The sequence below is a fragment of the Bufo bufo genome, chromosome 4 (assembly GCF_905171765.1).
Source record: "Bufo bufo chromosome 4, aBufBuf1.1, whole genome shotgun sequence".
Classification (NCBI taxonomy): Eukaryota; Metazoa; Chordata; class Amphibia; order Anura; family Bufonidae; genus Bufo; species Bufo bufo.
Window position 1 is genome coordinate 253474698 of NC_053392.1, and position 24230 is coordinate 253498927.

The window sequence follows — 24230 nt, forward strand, 5'->3', positions numbered from 1 at the left end:
TGAATGGACTGTCTGACAGAGAGACTGTCTGCCATGCCAAAAGTACAAAGAGGAAGCTAAAGAGCCAGGACAAAGTAGAAAACAAGGAGTGAATTAAAAAATTAAATTATATCCAGAAAACCATCCATACATTTTTATAAAAAAATATATTAAATATTTAGTATAGGTTGTGCTAAAAAATGATGTGTCCCTTTAAACCATGCAGTAATATGACTGATTCACCATAGACAATGTGTCACCGGCAGCAGCTTGCTTTTTCTGACACTATGGAGGGAATTTTTAAGCATTGTATATTAGTAGATACAATTTCAACAAAGCTGCATGTTCCTGTATAATCCTGGAATACCTCTTTAAATATTTTCTGATCCTCCTTTAGGCTTTCAATATACTTAAAAAGAAGCCCATAAATAGATGGAAAATTTTCAGCAGTTTATTTCAGTTTAATAAATACATTCAACATTAATAATTAAATTGCACAGTGGATGCATCCACCAAAAGCACTATAAATAATACACATTCCTCAAAAGAGTTTGTGGGGGAAAAACAGAACTGAGATGTGTGTGTATGTTCATACATTCCTCATATATACCCACACTATACATGTACATATAGTTTATCCCACATTTGTATTGTAATCTTTGTCACACATCCTTTCATCGAGGTTTGCAAAATATTTCATTTCTCTGAAACTATGCCTATTGAACATTGCAGTCATCTCCCAAACGCGTGTGCTGCTTCCAGGCTCATATTTGGACCTGACCTGCTTAGGTGTTGGAAGTGGTAGAACACAGATTTGCTTATTTGCAACACATAAGCAGATTGGTAAAAGGATGACCATCAAGGTGCCATATATTATCAGGCACCATAAATAAACATCCTGTGTCCTCAGGGCGATAAGCGTAACACAATATGGGGGTTATGAAGTCCTCTAGTTTTGAAGTTATTTTAACCATTACTTGCCTGGGGCAACCTTGGTTAAAGTTATAACATTACAGAGTCCCGCAGTTGTCTCCAACTTAAATTGTCAAAGTTTTTGGCACCAGAGAGTCTTGTTGAATCCCACAAAGTCTGCAGTTGTCTTGAGATGATTACCAGATGATTTCACACAGTTCTGTACAAGTCTTTGACGAAGATTGCCAAAGCATAAATCTCATCTGCCATGAAGTAGTCTTGGCACATAATGGCAAGTTATCTCACAGATTCCATCTAGATGCCATGACGCAGTAGCCAGGGAGACATCTCAAAGCCTGGCAATTGTCTTGAGGCTTACCAGAGGGATATAAGTCCTGTATATACATACATTCTCTGTGAAGGTTGGGTAGGTATGGCATCATAGATCACTGCAGTTACTTTAAATTGCTTTGCAAAGTTGAGTATCAAAGTCCAGCCGTTTATATACAACTTTTTGTGGGGGGTTTCTCATCCAACTCTCAACAGTATTCTTCTGAAATATCTAGTAGCCCCATGTGCTTATAGGATCTTCAGTTTTCACTTTTTCTTTTTCATCCACATTGTCACCTGTATAAGAAACATGGTGAATTATTTATTTTATTTGATCTGATCAATGCAGTTGAAGAATGGCATCGTATAATGGACGAGCTGTATCCATAATGGTTGCTATGGGCAAAACCTACACTTTGTAATTGCACTAGCTGTAATAAACCTCCCCAATGCCTGTACTAATAAAAGGGATGCAATTTACAACACTGGTGATTGCAGTGCTAAAAAGACTCACCTAGGCATTCACTGCAGCAAATGTTGTCTGGATTTCCACTACATTCAGGATCAGTGCATTTCCATTTCTGTTGTTTGCATTTAACCTCTCCATCCTATGAAGATAAATGCAAGTTTAGATCTAGCTTTTTATAACTTCTGGTCAACGGTCTAGTATTTCACCCACTTACCAGGCAAACGCAGGTGACACATTTCACCACACCAATTGTTGGCACTGTAGGATTCCACTTTTCATTGTTCGAATAACGTTGACCCCTAACTACGCAATGTCGGGGTTCATCAGATAGCATTCGGTCTGCCAACTCCAAGGGGTTTTTCTCTTCCACTGTAATAAAGAGAACAGTCATTTATTGTCGTATATCCAGAATATATATATATGTACATTGGTGATATTACATAATCTTCTAAACAAAAGTATCATAACTCCTTCCTGTAATTTCAGTACTTGTAATTGTAGTTTGCAAGAGATTTTACTATACTAATAAACACCTATGCTATTACCTGGGCATTTCTTGCAGCAGTCCATTGGGTTGGCACGGATAGGATTGGCACAAGTCAAACGTGGACAAGTTTCTCTCACACAATGCAAGTCTTGTGAGGAACTCTGTATAAAGAATCAGATAGGTCAGTGATGCTGTGACTGAGACTAGGGAGAAGTGAGGGAGAATATTATAAAATTTCACCTTGCATGAACACGTTGCACATAACACAAGGCCAAAAGGTTCAACCACAGGATGCCAACGTGTGCCAGCTGCCCTCCATACACCATTAAAGTAACAACCTGCAAGTGAGTAAATTTTTTATGGTGTGAATAGATCATGCAGAAAAGATATATGATAGATAGAAAAAGCAAAAAAAGAGACTCACCTTCATTTTGTGGTCTTCCGGGTTTTTTCACTTCTTTGTTTTCTTTTTTCTCTATAAAAAAAAAAAAAGACAATTGAGAAAATGTTGATGTATGTGCAAATAAACTGTGATGTAAAGGGAACAACTTTTGCTAAAAGAGTGCAAGCCCTATAAGACTTAAAGGGATTGTCCCACAAAACACATTCTGCATTTTCTATTTCTTGTCTCTGTCCACCTCTTTGAGCGGGACGCACATGCTCAGTTTCATCCTTCAACTGCCACAACCATATCTTCTGTTAGTGGGTGTGACAGTTACAGGGAGAGAGCTGCAACAGAAAGGACATTCCCCCGAGTTGCCTTGAACTAAATCTAGCAGAGCAAATGGAGCAATGAATGTGAAGAGTTCTAGATCCATTTGAGGAACAGGACTGGTTCTAGCTTTGTTAGAAACATATTTTCATGTACCATATGAGTTCTGATTTTCAGTTTTTACATTAATAAAAAGGTCTAGTTGAAGCGTCAAAGTACAGGATGGCAACACTGTAAGCTAAGAAACTAGATATTTAATCAATCAAAAACAATTTCAGCCCCTTTAGTTTGCAAGCCAAAATATTGCATAGGTGAATAAAGATCCAGTTTATTCACTACATTTGAAGTGCTCACCTACCTCTATATGTGGTCTGAACTGCTGTACCTAGATTCATTTAATTTCACACTTTATTATACAGTAATTGTTATTGCTCTATTATACACTTATGTGTTCTAAATTCTATAAGACACCCATCATCTTGTAAATATCTAATATCTAAAAAGCCCCTTTACACTGAACAATTTGGTAGGCGATTGTCGAGAAGTAACCGTTCCTTCCTGACAATTGTCTACTGGTCAGTGAAGGAGACACCTGCAGTGGTCTCCTCCACAGTATATGGAGGAGCAATTGGTAATGCCATTGCTTGTCCCCATACAGAATCATTTTTTTACGGCAGCAGAGCATGTTTAGACGGCATGATCTGCTGCCGGCAAACAATGATTTTGGTGTCTTCGATCCTTAGATATACTGACATTGAGGCTTCCATAGGGATACATAGAGAAACTGGCTTCATGTCCACACAAAAGATGCTGCACCATTTGTAAAGTGAGAGTGCTGATCACATGGCACAGCTCAGGAGCAGAAGGGAGGGGATAACTCACAAATAACTCATAATTACCTTCACTACAGATTACATCATGTACCATTCTAAAAGGTCAGAGAATACAATTTTTGGTTGGAGTGCTTTTTTATGTAATGTCAGATTAGGCTCATCATTTACCTTCACACACTGGACAGCACTGATCAGGCAACTGAATGGGCGTTGTGCAGTTGACAGGTTGACAGACAATGGGGTCACAGATAACTGTGCGCTTCTGAAATAAAGGAGGCAAAAGACTGTTAATAACACTACAGTATGTCAATTCATAGGAAATTAGAGTACCGACAAAGTAATGCAAGCTAGATGTTGCGTTAAGCTTAATAGCACTGAAGTACAGTACTTAAATACGAGTTAAAGTTATTGTTAGCTTGAGCAATTGAGAAAACCCAACTGGGGATGGTCCCACACATATTGAGACATGGCAAATATTCTGTATGTGTATTAATGTATGCCAGATGTATCTGATGACCTGAGTGATTGGGCTTTCACAGTTTAAGGCCTCATGCACACGACCGTTGTGTGCATCCGTGGCCGTTGTGCCGTTTTCCGTTTTTTTTCGCGGACCCATTGACTTTCAATGGGTCCGTGGAAAAAACGGAAAATGCACCGTTTGGCAGCCGCATCCGTGAGCCGTGTTTCCTGGCCGTGAAAAAAATATGACCTGTCCTATTTTTTTCACGGCCAACGGTTCACGGACCCATTCAAGTCAATGGGTCCGTGAAAGAACACGGATGCACACAAGATTGGCATCCGTGTCCGTGATCCGTGGCCGTAGGTTAGTTTTTATACAGACGGATCCGAAGATCCGTCTGCATATAAGCATTTTCAAAGCTGAGTTTTCACTTCGTGAAAACTCAGAACCGACAGTATATTCTAACACAGAAGCGTTCCCATGGTGATGGGGACGCTTCTAGTTAGAATACACTACAAACTGTGTACAAGACTGCCTCCTGCTGCCTGGCAGCACCCGATCTCTTACAGGGGGCCGTGATCAGCACAATTAACCCCTTCAGGTGCGGCACCTGAAGGGGTTAATTGTGCAGATCACAGCCCCCTGTAAGAGATCGGATGCTGCTAGGCAGCAGGGGGCAGTCTTGTACACAGTTTGTAGTATATTCTAACTAGAAGCGTCCCCATCACCATGGGAACGCCTCTGTGTTAGAATATACTGTCGGAAATGAGGTTTCACGATCTCACTCATATCCGACAGTATATTCTAACATAGAGGCGTTCCCATGGTGATGGGGACGCTTCAAGTTAAAATATACCATCGGATTGGAGAAAACTCCGATCTGATGGTATAAAAGGGACTCCAGACTTTACATTGAAAGTCAATGGGGACGGATCCGTTTGAAATGGCACCATATTGTGTCAACGTCAAACGGATCCGTCCCCATTGACTTGCATTGTAATTCAGGACGGATCCGTTTGGCTCCGCACGGCCAGGCGGACACCAAAACGACTTTTTTTTCATGTCCGTGGATCCTCCAAAAATCAAGGAAGACCCACGGACGAAAAAACGGTCACGGATCACGGGAAAACGGAACCCCGTTTTGCGGACCGCAAAAAAATACGGTCGTGTGCATGAGGCCTAAGACAGAGACGCAAAGCTGTTACAGATCACACGGCTCATCACTAATAACGATATGCAATGAAAGGAGACACTGAGTTACCTTTCAAAACAGGACACAGATTCACCCATAAATTTATGAAAGGAAAATGAATACTTATGGCAGTACATTTTTATTCACCGTAGCTGTGCTGGAGTTTCTCCAGTATTGCTGAGGTGCAATGGTAAACTTGGGTGGATGAATATATAGCTACATGGACCTTACAGCCAGATGTGTGCCTTGAAATCCCTATTGTGGTTCACACCATGTTTGGCGTGTACATCAGGTATATAATGTAATGTACCCATTTTGCATACATTCGACAGGTGTCCTTCAGGAACCTGTCTTTTTATTCTGCACTGAGTAGGCATGCTACCACATATGACTTCTGAATAAAGTTGGCTGAATAAAGCAGCATAAAAAAGATGTATAGCACAACAGTAATAAAAATACTAAAACTATATTTATATTCACAATGCAACACACATACTTATGTCATAGCAGCTCCTATACGCAGTACTATACAATCCTCACCTGACAGCTGCAGACAGAGCACTTCTTGTCGTAGTCAGGGGCCCATCGACTTCCATGAGCCCTGATTTTTCCTTCAAAATAACAGGACCTAGGATCATTCCGGAGATCTTCAGGATTTTGAATGTTTCGCTTCTCACTTAACTCACGCTCAGTGCCCTCAGGAGACTGTGACACACCTCCTGATTCACAACTGTTTGGAATATGCACCTTTCAGAAAAAAAATTAAGGTAAGTATTAAACAATGTCTATTATTTATTAACATTTTTATTCCGTGTATTAACAGCATTAGATACTCACTGGACCCCGAATCTCTCCACGTGGGTTCAGTTTTGTGCTGACTTGAATGAAAGCTGTTCCGTCGTTCAGGTGTCTAAACAGCTGAAGATCCAGGTCCTTAACGCTACCCTGAGCCTATGAAGAGTAGACGTTGGAATAAGTTCTTTCATATTTGGCTAATTTAAACACTTTCCTGACATTCATTCTTGTTGTGAGTTTTTTATACTACTTGTAAGATGTTTTAATAAAGTTAAAAAGTTAAAAATGTAGAGCATGTTATTTAGATCACAGTTCACACAATGGCTTGCGGAAAACATGACTGTTTGCCTTTACAATTAAAAATTCACAAATGGTTAACGGTTGTCATAGCAGAACTTGAACCTCTATGATCTTACCTCTGAACCATAGAAACCTTTCAGAAGCCTTTTGTGTCCATTGGAGCTCTCACTGACTTCACCCAGTTCAGCAAATCCATGTAAGTGAGCATTTAGTGCTGCATCCTCCGCACGTCCCAGGCCAGTCACTACAATCTGATAGTGCAGGTGACAATGCTCATCTAGAGATACCCACGCGTGGCCAGCTGATCCTGTCTTGAGAGGTGGTGACACAAACTGACCAGCCAGAGGTATTGGAAGCTCTGAGGTAGCAAAAAAACCAAAAAGACACAATAAATTAATATTTTTCTAAATGAACACGGACATGCAAAGGGTTACATGGGGCAGATTCCTTGTCATGATCCATCTCCCTATGTGAAGAACAGAGAATATGACTTTTGTGCAAGTAGAGAGGCTGGAAATAACCGCAGAAAATGAAGTACTTGTAAAGCTACTTTCACACTAGCGCGTTTTTTGCGGATCCGCCATGGATCTGCAAAAACGCTTCCGTTACAATAATGCAACTGCATTCATCCGTCATGAACGGATCCGGTTGTATTATGTCTTCTATAGCCATGACGGATCCGTTTTGAACACCATTGAAAGTCTATGGAGGACGGATCCGTTTTTTATTGTGCCAGTTTGTGTCAGAGAAAAGAGATCCGTCCCCATTGACTTACATTGTGTACCAGGACGGATTCGTTTGGCTCTGCTTCGTCAGGCGGACATCAAAACGCAGCAAGCAGCGTTTTGGTGTCCGCCTCCAGAGCTGAATGGAGACTGAACGGAGGCAAACTGATGCATTCTGAGCGGATCCTTTCCCATTCAGAATGCATTAGGGCAAAACTGATCCGTTCGGGACCGCTTGTGAGAGCCCTGAACGGATCTCACAAACGGAAGCCAAAACGCCAGTGTGAAAGTAGAGAGTAAAAGAACACTACTGAGAGAAAAATCACAAGAAAAAAGAAAAGTATTACAAGGATTATCGGCCATACAAGGATACAAGTATTACAAGGATCATCGGATAATCGCTAACAAGCGTTCGTAGGAATCATAGATAGACAGATTAGACAGATAGATAGAACAAGGATTTTGGATTTTTACACCTAGGTCTCTGAGAGGTTTGCAATTTCTAAGGGAGGAATTGGTCTCAGGGTGTTTTGGATGTCATTGGATGTGTTTTGGATGTCATCTTACCTTGGGATAGTTATGTCTTTTTTTGTTTGTGTGTCTTCTCAATTTTTCTAGGTTTGCATCTTTAACCATTTTATTTGATCATTATTTATTTATATAAGCCCATTTGTGTTCCACACATTCTCCCTTTATATATTCCTTTATTTACTTTTATAGTGCTCTTCTATGGTACTGGCATGTTGTCTATATGTGGCGAGGTCTTGAAGTATATCCAGTAAATGATACTCAGTTTGTGGCTGGGTTGGGGCAGGGAGTTAGGTATCACAGCCCATTTCCCCTTCCTGAGCCTGATGAGCTCTGTGTGGAGACACAGGGTTACCACCTGGCTCCCTGATGGCTATCTCCGAGATCTCTGCTATTCTCAGCCTGTGGTTTGGGTTTTTGACCTGCCTTTATCCCTTATATTCTGCCTAACATAGTGTTTGGTGCCCTCTAGTGAGATATAGTGAAGTTGCTCTTAGTTCTTGGGAGACAGATGCTGTAATAAGCTGTGCAGGTGCTGTCCCATTCTCTAAACGGAAAGGCATCATTTTTCTTTTGGGAAAAAAGAAAAAGGGGGGCACATAACCTGACTGTATCATCAGTGTCTAGCTTGATGGAGATGCCGGGCATAGGCGCAATGCTTTTGTGTTTCTCTATGGAATCCCTAGTATAATGAGCCTTGTATATCTATTAAATTTAATTGAATAGTATAATTTTAGTATAATTATTTATATTGCTATGTGGTATGTTTCATTAATTACAGATAAGGCATCATTATGATGAATTGGGTTTTAATTTCACACTATGTTTGGTGTGCTGCCTCGTTTTCGATTTTATATTTTGGAGACATTAAACCACGTTCTCTGGAGGAATTTTCACCCACAAAGTTTTTTTTTGGTGCTGCTTACTTTTTTTTTTTTTTAGATAGATAGATAGATAAATGAATGGATGGACAGACTGACCGACTGACAGATAGATAGATAAACAGATTTTTTAACTCACCTTCGTGCCTGGCCCACAAACCACTATACATCAAAGGTGTAATCTGCCCTCTCAGTTCACCTTCTGGGAACTCCTCTGTGGCTATGTTAAAAAATAGCTCACTCAGAAGCAGCATGTGCAGCTCTCTGGCATTGGCACCTGTCCAGAAACCCCAAGCCTGTTTTATAGGGGGAAAAAAAAACTTAATTATAGTTTACATTTTCTAAATGCATTTAATCATACAACTTCCATTACTTGCTCTTACCTTTCCATTATGGTAGTCCTTTGTCAGATCATGCAGAATGTTTCTCCTAATCTTCCTTCGAGGTTTAGTCTCTAAGGTCACTGCTGTCACTGCACTCATAATGCCAGCAACTTGAAGCTGTGAAAAGACAAGATGAGCATCACTTGTAAACCAGAGACAGTACTGTAAGTCATTATATATATATAATATCTATATATCTATACAGGCCTACCTGATACTCCAGTGTTCCATTTTCATGCAGTGTGATGGTTGCTGAGCCCACTGATCCTGCCTTTGTAGGGTTCAAAGCGTCCCCTCCCGACAATACACTCTGCAGTGCTATGGTAGAAGATGTACATGTGTTAGTGTCTAAAGGTAACATTAAGAAACAATGTAAATATGAAAATAAATAAAAAGACACAGAGATAATTCATGGTCGTCAATCAAATTTTCCCAGGAAAAATGGCAAGCTGGGCTCCAAACCCCTAAAAAGTAACTATGGTGAGCGCCAAACTTTGTCAGTGTTTGGTGCCAGTCTCCTGGTGTACAGGGGATAATAAATCTTTCCCTAATATTTTGGTTTTATATTTAAAAAAATCCAATTTCAAATCTCCAATTCATTAAAACCTAACATCTTTCAAGCATATTTACCTGCACTTTTACATTTTGGCATAACAAATTAAGTGAAGCACTTTACTTACTGTCACATGACTTTCTGACAGTGATAGGACCTGAAATACGTTGTCCATGTCTTCCCTCTGTCTGTACCGCAATCTTCAAATGTCCCTGGGCAAGCCATTGCATTTCACGGCTGGAGAGATCTGATAAAACCTCAGCAAAGTCTGGTTCCTAGAATGGGCAATGCAAACATTAATTCAAGAACAGAGATTTAACAATCATGCGCACCAAGCATAACACTTTCACTACACGAATGATCCACTGTACTGAGTAGTTGATATTATGAAACATAATGTGTTATATATATGTGTCTTATATACATATGGAAAAGTTAAACTTATTTTATGCATCATTATTCATAGATACTGCATATGACTTACCTGTGCTGTAATATTAGCATAGAGCTCTCGGATAACATGATCCTGGTGAATGATTTCCACAGTTATTGGAATCCTTTCTGTAATTGAAAAGAACAATCCCATTACATTCTCACTTTAAAAGTCAATCACTCCCTTTTCCATTAATTGTTTAATAATATGATGATCAGTCCTATGGAAAGTATCATTATATAATTTACCCCATCATACTATATATGATTTACTGTACAGCTTTATCTTTCAGAAGCTCAGGCTATAGCACTAAAAGTATTCAAGTTCTAATGCTGGAGAATGCTTTGTGCCCAGTACTTAAAAAGGACCTGTCACCACGAAATGCAGTGCAATCTGCAGGCAGCATGTTATGAAGCAGGAGGAACTGAGCTATCTATGTATACACACTTACACAGAGAATACTATTAATCACTGATAACACTTCTCCCATGTACAACTGTCAGCGACTGACAGCTATCTATGTATACACACTCACCCAGAAAATACTATAAATCACTGATAACACCTCCCCTGTGTACAACTATCAGTGACTGACTGCTATCTGTATGCACACTTACACAGAGAATACTATCAATCACTGATAACACATGTCCCGTGTACAACTACCAGTGACTGACAGCTACCTATGTATACACACTTACACAGAGAATACTATCAATCTCTGATATCACCTCCCCTGTGTACAACTATCAGTGACTGACAGCTATCTATGTATACACACTTACACAGAGAATACTATCAATCTCTGATAACACCTCCCCTGTGTACAACTATCAGTAACTGACTGCTATCTATGTATCTACACACTTACATAGAGAATGTTATAAATCACTGATATCACCGTACAATGAAGTCAGAAATTGCAGAGATTTAGATGTATAAATTACAAGTTTCAAGTCTTTCCCCCCCCAAAAAATAAAAAATATAAAAAATTATATATATATATATATTGTGGTCACCGGTCCTCTTTAATACATCTGTCCCTTGCCAAATAACATTTTAACTCCTCTTTCCACATCCAGTTATTCCAGTACATTAGAAGTTGTGCTGCTTTCTGAAGTCCTCACCTCGATCTCCTCCTTGCATTCCTCTGAGCATAAGGATGAAGTGCAGATTGTCATCCACATCACTAAGTGTCAGCATAGCAAGTCCTCGTTCAGTTGCTTCCTCTGAGGAGTCCGGTGTTAGGAGGGCACTAAATGACTCTGTTAGAAATAAGTCACATTAATTTACACTACCTATTATTACTTTTCTCTTTTACATTATCAAGACACAGTATTAGTCCATTCCAGCTTTTTTAACCTGTATTTTATTTTTTCCTATAACAGTGCATAATGGTTAAATACCTGAAAACAAGGCTTTGTGGCGAACAATCTTTCCAGAAATTTCAGGTTCAGAAAGTGACGTTGTCACCAAGGAAATATGTATGTGTCCCAAACGCAAAAGATGGAGAGAATTGCGAGGAATTGACCTCCATATACCACAGATCTGGTTAAAAAAAATACTTGTTACTAAAAGTGAAGCAAGATGAGTGCAGAAAATGAAATAAAGAATATGTTCTTTGCTTACTGTGTCACTTTCGGGATTTCCTACTCTGTGTACAGGATGCTCAAACAGCACATTACCATCAGCATCTGAGAAGCGAACTCGGGACAGACTATCCATCCTTAAAAATGAAGAAATAACAAAAAGTGAGCTAACCAAAGTAATGAGATTCTCCATCTAAATTGTTTTTATCTGGTTAATAACATCCCTTGATAATAAGGAATGAGATGAAATATCAGCCATCAAGCAAAATCTTCTCTTTTCTACTCTCAGCACAGATCTAGATTTGAACTATGCAATGCCTGACAGCCTGGGTGCTAAGGACACACTGCCTAACAACCACAATCTGTGTAATGAGGTTGTCAGGCAGCATATCCCTAGTAACCAGTCTCACATCAAGCAGGCAATATTATACTATGGCTTCATCTTTTACAGTCACGTTAGCCATATTTTTGTATAATCAAATGTGGAGAAATGTCTTACTATTAAGAATAAGTTGGTGCATGTGATAACTGACAACTTAGGGCACTTTCACACTAGCGTTTTTCTTTTCCGGCATAGAGTTCCGTCCTAGGGGCTCTATACCGGAAAAGAACTGATCAGGCATTCTGAATGGAGAGTAATCCGTTCAGGATGCATAAGGATGTCTTCAGTTCAGTCATTTTGACTGATCAGGCAAAAGAGAAAACCGTAGCATGCTACGGTTTTATCTCCGGCGGAAAAAAAACAGAAGACTTGCCTGAATGCCGGATCCGGCATTTTTTCCCATAGGAATGTATTAGTGCCAGATCCGGCATTCAAAATACCGGAATGCCAGATTTGTCCTTCTGGTCTGCGCATGCGCAGACCGAAAAAAAGGTGAAAGCACTAAATGCTGGATCCGTTTTGCCGGATGACACCGGAAAGACGGATCCGGCATTTCAATGCATTTTTCTGACTGATCAGGCATTTTTGAGACTGATCATTATCCTGATCAGTCTTACTAATGCCATCAGTTGGCATACGTTTTGCAGGATTCCGACGCAAGTGTGAAAGTAGCCTTAGCGATGGAATTCATATTCCTGTATATATGTCATATAAAAATATAAGAACATGTAAGGTGACTACACAGCACATACCCTTTGCAGGTGATGGAGAAGAATAAATTGGAACGCTGCAAATTAAATTTAGCCTTAGCAAGACCACTGTTAACTGGAGGCCACACACGAGTGGAAGCAGTCAAAAATGCCACGTACTCTGTCAAAATAAACATAACATGAATACAACACAACCCGTGATAGCTGACTACAACTGAAGAAATAGCATAGTATTGTAGAACTGGATAACTAAAGAAGGATATTTCAGTGCTGCATAGTGATCTGCCAAAATTACTAATAAAGTGTATAAATATTAAAATGTAAAAATGTATCAAGAAAAAAAGAAGAAAACACTATAATACAATATGAAAACCTCGGAATGACAATGGTTTGCTTTAAAAAAGCACTGAAAGAGTTAATATTGGGGATCAGATCTCTGCTCACAAACCATTTTGCACAATTGGCTCCTGTCCCTCGGCCACACTCCATTTCTTAATAAGCTAAAGCTGTATTAAATATCTATTCAGCAACACTTTGGTGACTATTCATTTCATATGAAAGCCATGAGCTTGTTCCTTTATGAGTATCTTTGCAGTTATTACCTTGGCGGCTGTCCTCCACGCCTACATCGTCAGAGCTGAGGTAGGAGCGATCATTATAAAGATCATCATCTTTTTCTGGGAAATACTCAAACTCGTCGAAAATAAATTCCGTTTTTTTCATAGGAGAATGGGGAGGATGAGCTGCATTAAAAAAAAAGGAAAATAAAGTTAACACTGAAAAGAGGATTGCATAAGTTGGCAAGAAAAATACTAGTTAATAGTTCAGGAGAAACATAGAGAAAAATTGTAATGAAGGAGACTAGAACAGAATGATATAGGTAAAAGAGCACAAAATGAGAAGTTCACGTGTTTACAAGTCTTACTTTTGGGGCAAACGCGACAGCACTGTCCAGGGATTTCAATGGGATTAGCACAGGTGGGTGGAGGGCAATGACCCTTAATGCTCTTACAACTGATCTTCCCAGATTGCTTTCCCCAACGGTTTCGTTGCTTTAAATAAAAAAAAAAAATGACAGTGAGAGATAATTGTATCATCCAGAAACAAACTTAGTATGCAGTAAGATAGTGGCGGAACTAGAAATGACTGGGCCCCACAGCAAACTTTTGAAAGGGGCCCCCCTCCAGCAACTTCTCCTGTGCAACCCCCACTACTGTGGCTAGTCAAGTTCTTGTTCCCAGACCAGGCCCGGCAGCCGTTCCATCCATTTCTCACACGTACATACTATATGTCACTGTATATAATGTCATTGTGTAATACTGTTGAGGGGGTCCTGACAATAAAATCTTTTATTCCTCCTCCTGGGTGGGCCCCTTCTGAGTTTCGGGCCCTGTAGCTGCTGCTTCCCCTATAGCTACGCTCCTGAAGTGAGACTAAAAGGGTGCCACATGAAGGAAGGTGATGTGGATCTTGCCCTGGAGCAGGTCCTTGTTCAAGCCTCTCTGGCATGCTATCTTTAACCAGTGTATGAGGGGGCTACATCTTCCTATTATCACTCACTAATTGCCACAAGCTAAGCCTTCCACTATACAACACAAAGACTTCCTCTTAACACAATGCTGCTCCTACTGTCCTACTAATTCATTTTAGATCTACTAATTAGCAATCGGTCACTGCATAGCGCGGCCTCCCTTTACTACTTTCTGAATGGCCTGACTTTTTCTAGGCTAATGGCTACTTATTGTTTGTCCCTACACCTACTTCTACCTACATACATATATACTCTTATTCCATCTTTCACCTGCCGATTAAGGCTACTTTCACACCTGCGTTCGGTGTGGATCCGTCTTGTATCTGCACAGACGGATCCCCACCGATAATGCAAACGCTTGTATCCGTTCAAAACGGATCCCTCCTGACTTACATTGAAAGTCAATGTGGGACGGATCCGTTTTCAATTGCACCATATGGTGTCAGTGAAAACGAATCCGTCCCCATTGACTCCCATTGTAAGTCAGGACGGATCCGTTTGGCTCAGTTTTGTCAGACAGACATCAAAACGCTGCAAGCAGCGTTTTGGTGTCCGCCTCCAGAGCGGAATGGAGGCGCAATGGAGCCAAATTGATGCATTCTGAGCAGATCCTTATCCATTCAGAATGCATTGGGGCTGAACTGATCCGTTTTGGGCCGCTTGTGAGAGCCCTGAAACGGATCTCGCAGGCGGACCCAGAAACGCCAGTGTGAAAGTAGCCTAATCGTGAGGGATATCTCTCCACCAAACCTTTTCCTTACCGCTTCACAACGGCACTGTACACAGTAGGCTACTCCAAATGGTTTCCCCAGGTCTGGATGCCACGTATCTTCAAGTGAGTACATTTTATGACCAAGAAAACAACCTAAATGAATGAAATACATGAAGAAGTAAATACAATAATGTTCCATAGCAAAGGTATGGCTGCTGCACACATTATATTGAAGATCACAAACAGTTGAATAGACTAAGTAGCTTGCTTCCTCTCCCTTCTGGAATATATTATTCTATGAGGTTGGCGGCTCTGTATGCACTGATTCCTGGCAGAGGTTGCATGTGCTTGAGAAGAATATACCGGAGCCAGGCGCTGCCTCTGAGGGTCCATGGCTAAGCAGAAAACAAAATGTTGCTCCAACTGCAACCCACAAACAACTTTAACTAACCCCTGCCTAGCCATGCAGAACCACAGACAAGTTCCGAGCTAATATTACGAACAAACAGCTAGAAGGCATGAATGGCCAAAACTTCCAGTAAACCTGATCAAGCCACCAAAATATGCTTGGCAGACATCTCCAGGAACATGGGACTTGTAGCTGTATGAATAGATTCTGAATGTTCCCTAAAGCAAGGAGGTTCTGAGCAGACTCCACAATATCTGGAGGTCTAAATGTCCGAAACTGAGCATGAAGGACGCGCAGGAGAACCTGCAGTTTATGACAATCCTACAATTCTGTGAATTGGGCGCTGCCTGTAGTTTTATTGCACTGCAGGATTGGGAGAAATTTTAAGGGGAAAATGTGACACAAAGTGCAGAACCCCGAATATCCAACTGGGACATGACTGAATGAAGCTCTGGCAGCTGAAGAGCTCTGTGTAATGGGGCTGAGTTACATAAACATCCCCTCATAGCAACTACTAAGCAATGCTTTTCACTTACTATGACTGTGACAGAAGTATAGGCTAATAGTACTCCACCACAGCTCAGGGGCCACATGCACTACAATTCCTACATGAAATGATGGAGCCTAGCTGAATCAGTGTCTTATCTCTTTGGGGCTGTCTGGTTTGTGCATATATGTTTGCGGTAATCTAACCTGCAGTCCTATGTAAAAACACATTGCGATACGATATTCGGAACAGTTCTGCAAATGACAAACTTAGCTCTGCTGCATGTGTGAGTAAGCTACGTCTCTCTCCTGTGCTATACATCATGTTAGTATCTCAACGCTTCAACATCACTACATATACAGTACATGACAGGGACTTATAGTGACACTCACCAATTTGTGACTTGGATGGCAGAGGATCCTGCTCAGGTTTGATGGGCAGAAGAACTTTACGCCGTGAAGCATCAGCACCCAGTATCCACAGATTTAGTAGCAGTAGAAGGTGGGCATATACCTCCATGATACCCTGCTCCAGTCAGTGTAGATGCCCTACAGTAGGAGTCCAGTACCCAGTACTCTCCCTGTTCCGTGTTGTTCAGGCGCCAATGTGTGCAGATGCCTTCTCCTTGTGTCCAGCTCTACTAGTCACTCTCCCTGTATCAGGTCACTGTCCAGAGGACACGGTTCAGTCCAGTCACCAAGGTATCTTCTGATAGCTGAGAGGGTCAAGAGCTGGATTTATAGGGGAAGGCACTGCTAGCAAACAAAGCCCCCCACCCGCCCCGGCCCCCTTTGCAATCTTGCTGAAGTATATTGCACTCTGTGAGTTGATGAGTCGCTCAGCAGGGTCTCAGCCTGAGGAAAGTGTCTGTTAACAACATTGAATAGCCCAGCGGGGACTCCAGGCTCCCCCCTAAGCCGACACACTCAGACACAGCATCCTGACTCAGCCTGGACCCACCCAGGAGAGAGGGAAGAGGATGAGCATAGAGAGGAGAGAGGGATACACAGAGACAGGGAGAGCAAGTACAGACACTGGGGAGACCACAAGTATGGGGAGAATAACAAGGACACTATGGAATGATGATGTACTACTTCTCTGGAGTAAACTAGTGGTTATTGGTCCATATTAATACTATGTATAGCAACAAAATATCCCGCAGCACTGAGTATCACTCACATCAGGACGGGTCCAAATTTATTGTTTTTTGTTACAAAAAAGTTAGGGTTCAGTTCACTCCCACCATACAGACTGTCCTTAGGGCGGTAATACCGCTAGGTCAGGACTAGATCACCAGAGGTTAATTTGATGAATCCCAGATTCTAGTACTAAATTTGGGCCCATGAGGTTCAACATAAAACATCCCCATCTGAATTTGAGTTCAGAGTAGGTAATTTACCATTTTAGCATTAGTTCAGAAATAACGTATCAGTCCTTACTGGCGACATAACCTGAGAGTGCAGTGAAAATGGGCATGTGTATATATGGTGGGTGAGCGCTCATATGGGAGCGCAATCTAAGAATTAGGCCTCGTTCACATTTTTGTGGCAGTTTTACATCCGTGAAAAAATCCGTCCATGTTTCATGTGACCTCCGTGTGTCATCCTTTTTCAACGGACAGTTCTCAGCTAGCATCTCCTACCAGTGGTCAGTGAAACACTGACAGAACACGGATGCCATCTGTATTGTGTCAGTGATTTCTTTATAAGCCCATAGACTTCAAGGAGCATGTTTGGTGCGCATCGCGGACTAAAGTGATGCATGTTTCCTTGTTTTTTCCACTAACCCATGGTCTGTGGAAAATCACTGATGTGTGAACAAACACATTAAAATCAGTGGGTACATGTGCTGTCCGTGTAAAACGCAAGGTCTTATAATAGTGTATGGATAAATGTGAACAAGGTCTTATAGTGTATGGAAAAATAAAGCAGTACCATACACCAGCATGTATTAAATACACTCTGATACTTGCTACTATATATCCTATTTTCTAACTTAAAGGAGTTTTCCACAAGTGTCTGGTTACTGGTGGTCCAACCTCTGGAACCCTCAACGATCAGAAGAAGCAGTACTGCGCATTTGTGTGATCACCGCTGCATCAACTTCTATGGGACTGTTGCAGATTGAGACGAACACTATCTCTGTCAGTCCCTTAACTGTGACGGGAAGAGTGGTCGCACACCACCGCTAAATTCACATAAGGTCTCTGAGAGCAATGTGATGTGACCCATCCTTCAGACCTTCAGCAATGAGATACTTATACCTTACCATGTGTTTTTAACTCCTTGAGCCATTAGGCAATTACGAGTATGCCTTTGACCCTTCACATCTCATTTATAAAGATATGTTATGGACCATGATATACACAAATGAGATCCTTATAACTCTTCAGTCGAGTCAGTGGTTTGCAAACTTTTTTAAGCACTGATGAGAATTTGTCATCACATCATCTGCTCAATTCCAACAAAGGGGGGGGGGGGGGGGGTGTCTATGGGCTAATGGTTTGCTGTTATCACCAATCCAGTGGATAGGTAATAGTATGTTACTACTGGAATACCCCTTTAAGCCACTTTTTAAGATTATCACTTTCATGCACAACCCCCATTGTGTTGATCCTTAGCCCTTTTACTACCATTGCAGAACTAGCAATAAATATCTACACAACCTTTCCCCATATCTTCTGTCATATCTTCTGAACTGGTTTCCGTATTTCTCATCTACTTTCAAATATTTTGTTTCCTACTTAGAATTTCTATCAACATAACACATGCATTATCTCCTATAACTAGAAGCAGTAAAACATTAAGAAACCGCATGATGCCCAGATTAGGTGATAAATCATTTGGTAGCAAGACAGCATGACTTTTATATCGTTACAAACATATGGAAGTGTTTGAATAAAGGATTAGTGCTGTGGCGGTGGCAGACTTGTCTGGAAGTTACATGTCTTAGAGAAGTGTAGATTTGCAGCAGTCACTTCCGGGTAGAGAAGACACAGTTTGCATGTGAAACACTTTTAACTATGCTACACATTATATACCATACATTCGAATAACGCCCTGTCCGCTTGATCAAGATTTGAAGACTGGGTTGGACTGGCCAACCAGAGTTTCAGAGGATCCTCGGGTGGGCCCGGGCTCTGATGCCATAATGCACCCCAAAGATCCAAGACAATCACATGCCATTAGGCTCTATTTCTTTGATTAACAACCTATTATACCTTATTGGTGAGCCTCAAGTTCTCTGGTGGACCTCAGGAAGCCCAGTCCAATACTGTTTGCAGAAGAAAATCCACCATGAAGAGTCTGTGATATCTGCATGCAGATGCATACGTGGCTTTGTGGAATCCATGGGAATTATGAGCATGTTGCACATTATAAATAGATTTTACAGAATTTCTTTGGGATTTAGGAGTGAAATCCACATATACATTGTATCTGAACAGTATCCACAACATGTGAACATTTCCCTAAGCTAGAATTGTACTTAAAGGAGCCTTCCCATCTTAGAGATGTGTTACATAGATACATTACATTACTTTCTGATATTTAGTGGTATTACCTCTGGGGACTTCATCTATTCTGCCAGTTTAGGCAGCTAGTGGTAGCCACATCTAGATACAAATGGAATAGGGAGGTGGTAATGTACAAGCTTGCTTGGCTTTTTCTAGAACACTCATAAAAATGAATGGAGACAGTCATGTACATTCAGAGGCCTTTATTAATGCAGGATGCACCTGGACATGGCCATTGCCTGACAATAGTTGGGTCCCCCATCTTTAAAACATTTATGGCGTATCCTGTGCATATGCCATAGGAGACCATAATGAGCTATTCCCTTTTAACTATCTATTGTGCTTAGCTGAGATATAGAAATTTCCCTCTTTATAGAAAGTTTTGTTGCTTTGTATACATAAAAAATTTGCAAGATGATGTTCAGATTCCAGCTTCACTCCATATTTTTCCCTCTTTAGTCAAGACTAAAGATTAACTTTTCTTGATTTAGAGAATCAATACGTTAACTGGAGCGGCTTTTCCCTACCTGTCCCCCCCCCCCCCTTGTGTTTTGTCGGTTGCCTTGTCCTTTGTCCTGGGTGCTTGTATTGGACCATTGATAATAAATAGGGGATTCGGACTGCTACATACACTGCTCTTGTACTCTTCCCCATCTCAGTGGCCCTTTGAGTGCCCCTACACGGGCTTTGATGTATCATTCTGGGTTCTTTTTTTCTGTATTATTGAAAATATGTACATTTGTACTATTAAAAATCTACAGTATAAAATAAAAAAATGGAGTGCACACACCTCATAAACCTGGTAGCCTTTGCACCTAGAAATTGGTGTTTAACTTTATGGAGTCTTTTTTGTTTAACTAGGAATTCAGAAATTCTAAAATGTACTGTATTTTGGTAAAGAAGATATAAGCCAAATTTCTGTATAATAGAGAACATAAGCTGAATGACATCCTCTTTCTACAGAGTGAACTCCTTCATGTACCTCACTGATGTGTCTGTATGTTTCCAATTACAGAATCGAAATTGTAAATCCATTGAAATAGGGATCTTCAAATTCCTCTAGTTACAATGGAATCATACTCACTTTGGGAACTATTACTTTGCCTGCAGCTTCTAATCTTGTGATATAAGGAATCTACGCCTACAAAACAACATTCTTTAGTTATATGGCTAGAAAGTTAATTTGTATTTATTTACGTTTATTTTGAAGGTCCGCTATAATTACTAATTCATTTTATATACTGTATCTTTTCAATGACTTTCTAATAATCCAGTACATCCAGCTTAAAGCAGGTCCCATTGCTTCTGAATGAAAGGGGTTGCCCCATCTGGACATTTATGGCATATGATATGCCATAGGTTTCTGATAGGTGCGGGTCCCACCTCTGGGACCCGCTTCTATCTGAAAAAAGAGGTCTCTCTGTTAAATTCAGAAAATAGCCCTATAAGTCCTATAGCAATAAGTGAAGAGGGAGGCCTTGTTCTTGAGGTAGGAGCGGGTCTCAGAGGTTGGACCCACACCTAGCCGAAATTTATGGCATATCCTATTAATAGTCTATAAATGACCAGATGGGAATACCCTTTTAAAGTAATTTTACTATATTAGAGAACTCCTGTTTATGCAATTGCCTCATCTTTTATTCAAATTGCCCTATTAACACACTACAAAGCCATACATGATCTGTAGATTTCTCTGCGCACCCTGAAATGTAATATGCACACATGTAGAATAGATATACCAATGTAGTAATGTATTTACGTTCACTTTTGGGTGGAAATACATTGACAAATATGGCAAATATGTCCGTATGAGTGGTCAGGGCTTCGGAATCACAGGGCGTGTGACCGTGTCTCAATAATTTCCTCCACTTTTCTAATTACACAGGTGTGATCTATAGTCCTAGAAGAGTCAAATAATACCTTAAGCAGCCATTGGGGACATGTTGATTGCTGATTGATTACTGATTATCACTCTGATTATCACACAATAACACCAGTTTTACCACAAATTGCTGGTACTTAGCACAGTGACACTCATATATCTCCACACTCAACTGAAACACATTGAGCAATACGCACCCCATCATATGCTCATCTGATAAAAGAAATAGCACTAATCACACTATCAATGATGCACACCTCTACACAATAAGTCAATTATCACACATTAACATAGCAATGGTTACAATGAGACCAAGCTCTTTGTAGTGTCTACTGGCTGATGGACCCAGACTAACCCATTACACAAGTTTAGTACCCATGCCCCTACTATACCTGCGTTCACAAATACATTCAGATATTATTTCTAGGGTAGAGATTCATGGAGTGGCATTTACATGGCCGAATTGTTGGCAACAACTGCAGCGACATGCAGCCAATGATGTCTTTAAGTGGCAGAATGATATTGCCTAAAACAGCTGTTCCCCTGATAAAATCAAGCAGGCACCATCAATTTAAAGACTGCAATGGTTCTTCAGATCTGTACTATCCTATGTATTGTATATAATTTTTAGCCTAGCATAATATTTGACGTTGACCTTACCCTAAGGCTCCATTAAGTGCCAATCGGTGATCATGTCAGCCAGTGCTCATTAAGTGCCGTTTACATGCACCAATCATCATGAGTAGTGTTGGGCGAATTAAATTGACTTCGATCCAAGTTTCAGGAAAAATTCCATTTCTGGAAATGGCGGTAAAAACAAACTAAAAATATACTTACCTCACCCATTTGCGTGCGAAGAGGCTGTCGCGTCCATCTTAATTGAAGACACCGGGTGAAATCTCACCATCATCACCATCATCACGTCACTGTGCGAGATTTTGCATGGTGTCTTCAATCAAGATGGCCACAATGGCCTCTACGCGATCAAATGGATAAGGTGAGTGTTTTTTTTGTTTTTTTACCCTACATAGAAAAAAATGCGCTTCGTGATGTCATTCATCACGAAGCAAATTTCTTAGTGAAATTTGGCGAAGTAGCCAGATTGAATTTTCCATAACTTCTCTCATCTCTAATCATTAGTATGGGGACAAACCATCGTTCATCCCCATCAGTTTTCCCCTATTGATGGCGCATCTCAGGTTTACACAGGGAGATGTGCTGCTGACACACAAATATTTTTATTGCCAGCATCTTTACATGGGGCAATAATTAGGATCAAGCGTTGTTGCTTCCCAATGATCTTCTCACGTAAAATACCCAAACGCAACCTAATCTGAAACTTGAAGATGTGGTAATCAGCCAGATCTCCTTAGGGTCATTTGAAACATTATTTTTGGCTGGAGATTCTACATATAGAGACTGACGAGAGCGAGGTGAGGTTATGATTCATCTGCTCTGACTGATAATGATCCTATTCCTATTGCATTGGACCCATATGTGCTACAATATTGGGCTGCTTGCCAGCACAGAATGGAAATGTAAGATATTGGAATTTGTGTTTTTTTCTTCAGTTTGAACCATTCCACATTTCATCATTGGTTGAAGAGAATCTGCAGGAGTATTAGCTTTTTTAGTGCATATAGCAGGAAACTCTTCCAGCATAGACACCTATGGACCGGAAGAATTTCAAAGCATTGTCTTTTTGGCCTACTTCTGGTTGGAATATCTTAGCATACTCTCCCCTAAGCTCTCTAATACAAAGGTGTCCTGCAAAAACATTGGATGTAATAAATGTGTTTTTTTTTTCTAAAACCATATAGCACATGTCCGGGTTATACATTTTCTACATACGTTGATAGGTTTTCCTGGCATATACACTAAACGTGGACCGGGTACACAATGTGAACAGAGCCTAGTAGTCAAGAATATGTGCTAATCTAATATATAAATCTGAGTTTATGCGTGTGTATGTTTGCTAAAGGAATCCGCACCGTTGCATTTACAATCATTAAATGTGGCACATAGGTATATCAGGTGTCTGGGAAGGTTTTAGATCAGGTCTCAGCTCTCTAGGACGTACTGTTCCTGAGATATTCCCAAAAAATGCATTAGCCAATAGAAGTTTGGTCGCATGACCCTTATCAGCCAATAGAAGCTCGCAGGCCGTTAGCCTCCACATACACAGTTTTACTCCAGGTTTCCATAACAACCCAGCCATTTTTCTTCACTGCTGTAGGTGAGCTTTAAGGGAAATCTGTCACCAGGATAATTGCTATTGAAGTAAAGCATTGGCCTAATAGCACTGACGCCCCTGATCCGGTTAGGTCACGCCCCCTCCCACTCCTCAGCCGACAGGGATTGAAAAAATTAAGTTAAAATCAACTTCTGTCAGCTACAGAGATGGGAGGGACGGTGACTTTCGCCCTGCAGCTCAAACTCAGACAGCACAGTGCTGCTGTCTTAGAGTGAGCTGTTCAAAAGGACACGCCCCCGATACGGTTAGGCCATGGCCCCTCCCACTCCTCAGCTGACAGAGATTGAAAAAATGAAGTTAAAAATCAACTTATTGGTCCCACTAAGCCATGCCCCCGATCCGGTTAGACCACTCCCCCTCCCACTCCTCAACTGACAGGGATTGAAAAAATTAAGTTAAAAATCAACTTCTGTCAGCTGCAGGGGTGGGAGGGAGGGTGACTTTCTCCCTGCAGCTCACGCTCAGACAGCACAGTGCTGCTGTCTTAGAGTGAGTTGTTCAAAAGGACACGCCCCGATCCAGTTAGGCCACACCCCTTTTCCACCCCTCAGCTGACAGGGATTGAAAAATGAAGTTAAAAATCAACTTCTAGGTCCCTCTAAGCTACGACCCCGATCCGGTTAGGTCACGCCCCCTCCCACTCATAAACTGACAGGGATTGAAAAAATGAAGTTAAAAATCAAACTTCTGTCAGCTGCAGGGGTGGGAGGGAGGGTGACTTTCCCCCTGCAGCTCACGCTCAGACAGCACAGTGCTGCTGTCTTAGAGTGAGTTGTTCAAAAGGACAC

General features: G+C 40.9%; 1 protein-coding gene across 1 annotated transcript; it reads right to left on the reverse strand.

Moving 5' to 3' along the window:
• Positions 1-421: 421 nt before the first annotated feature.
• Positions 422-16645, reverse strand: CHRD (chordin). The gene is made up of 23 exons (XM_040426803.1): positions 16185-16645; positions 14946-15049; positions 13579-13705; positions 13256-13396; positions 12696-12813; positions 11602-11698; positions 11379-11520; positions 11100-11237; positions 10024-10100; positions 9667-9814; positions 9198-9304; positions 8987-9103; positions 8743-8899; positions 6586-6827; positions 6212-6325; positions 5915-6121; positions 3891-3984; positions 2602-2652; positions 2418-2515; positions 2236-2338; positions 1905-2059; positions 1736-1829; positions 422-1518 (listed from the first exon to the last, which is right to left on the reverse strand). Exons 1-23 carry the CDS (start codon positions 16309-16311, stop codon positions 1454-1456), a joined length of 2823 nt encoding a protein of 940 aa, XP_040282737.1. The 5' UTR covers positions 16312-16645; the 3' UTR covers positions 422-1453.
• Positions 16646-24230: the final 7585 nt, after the last annotated feature.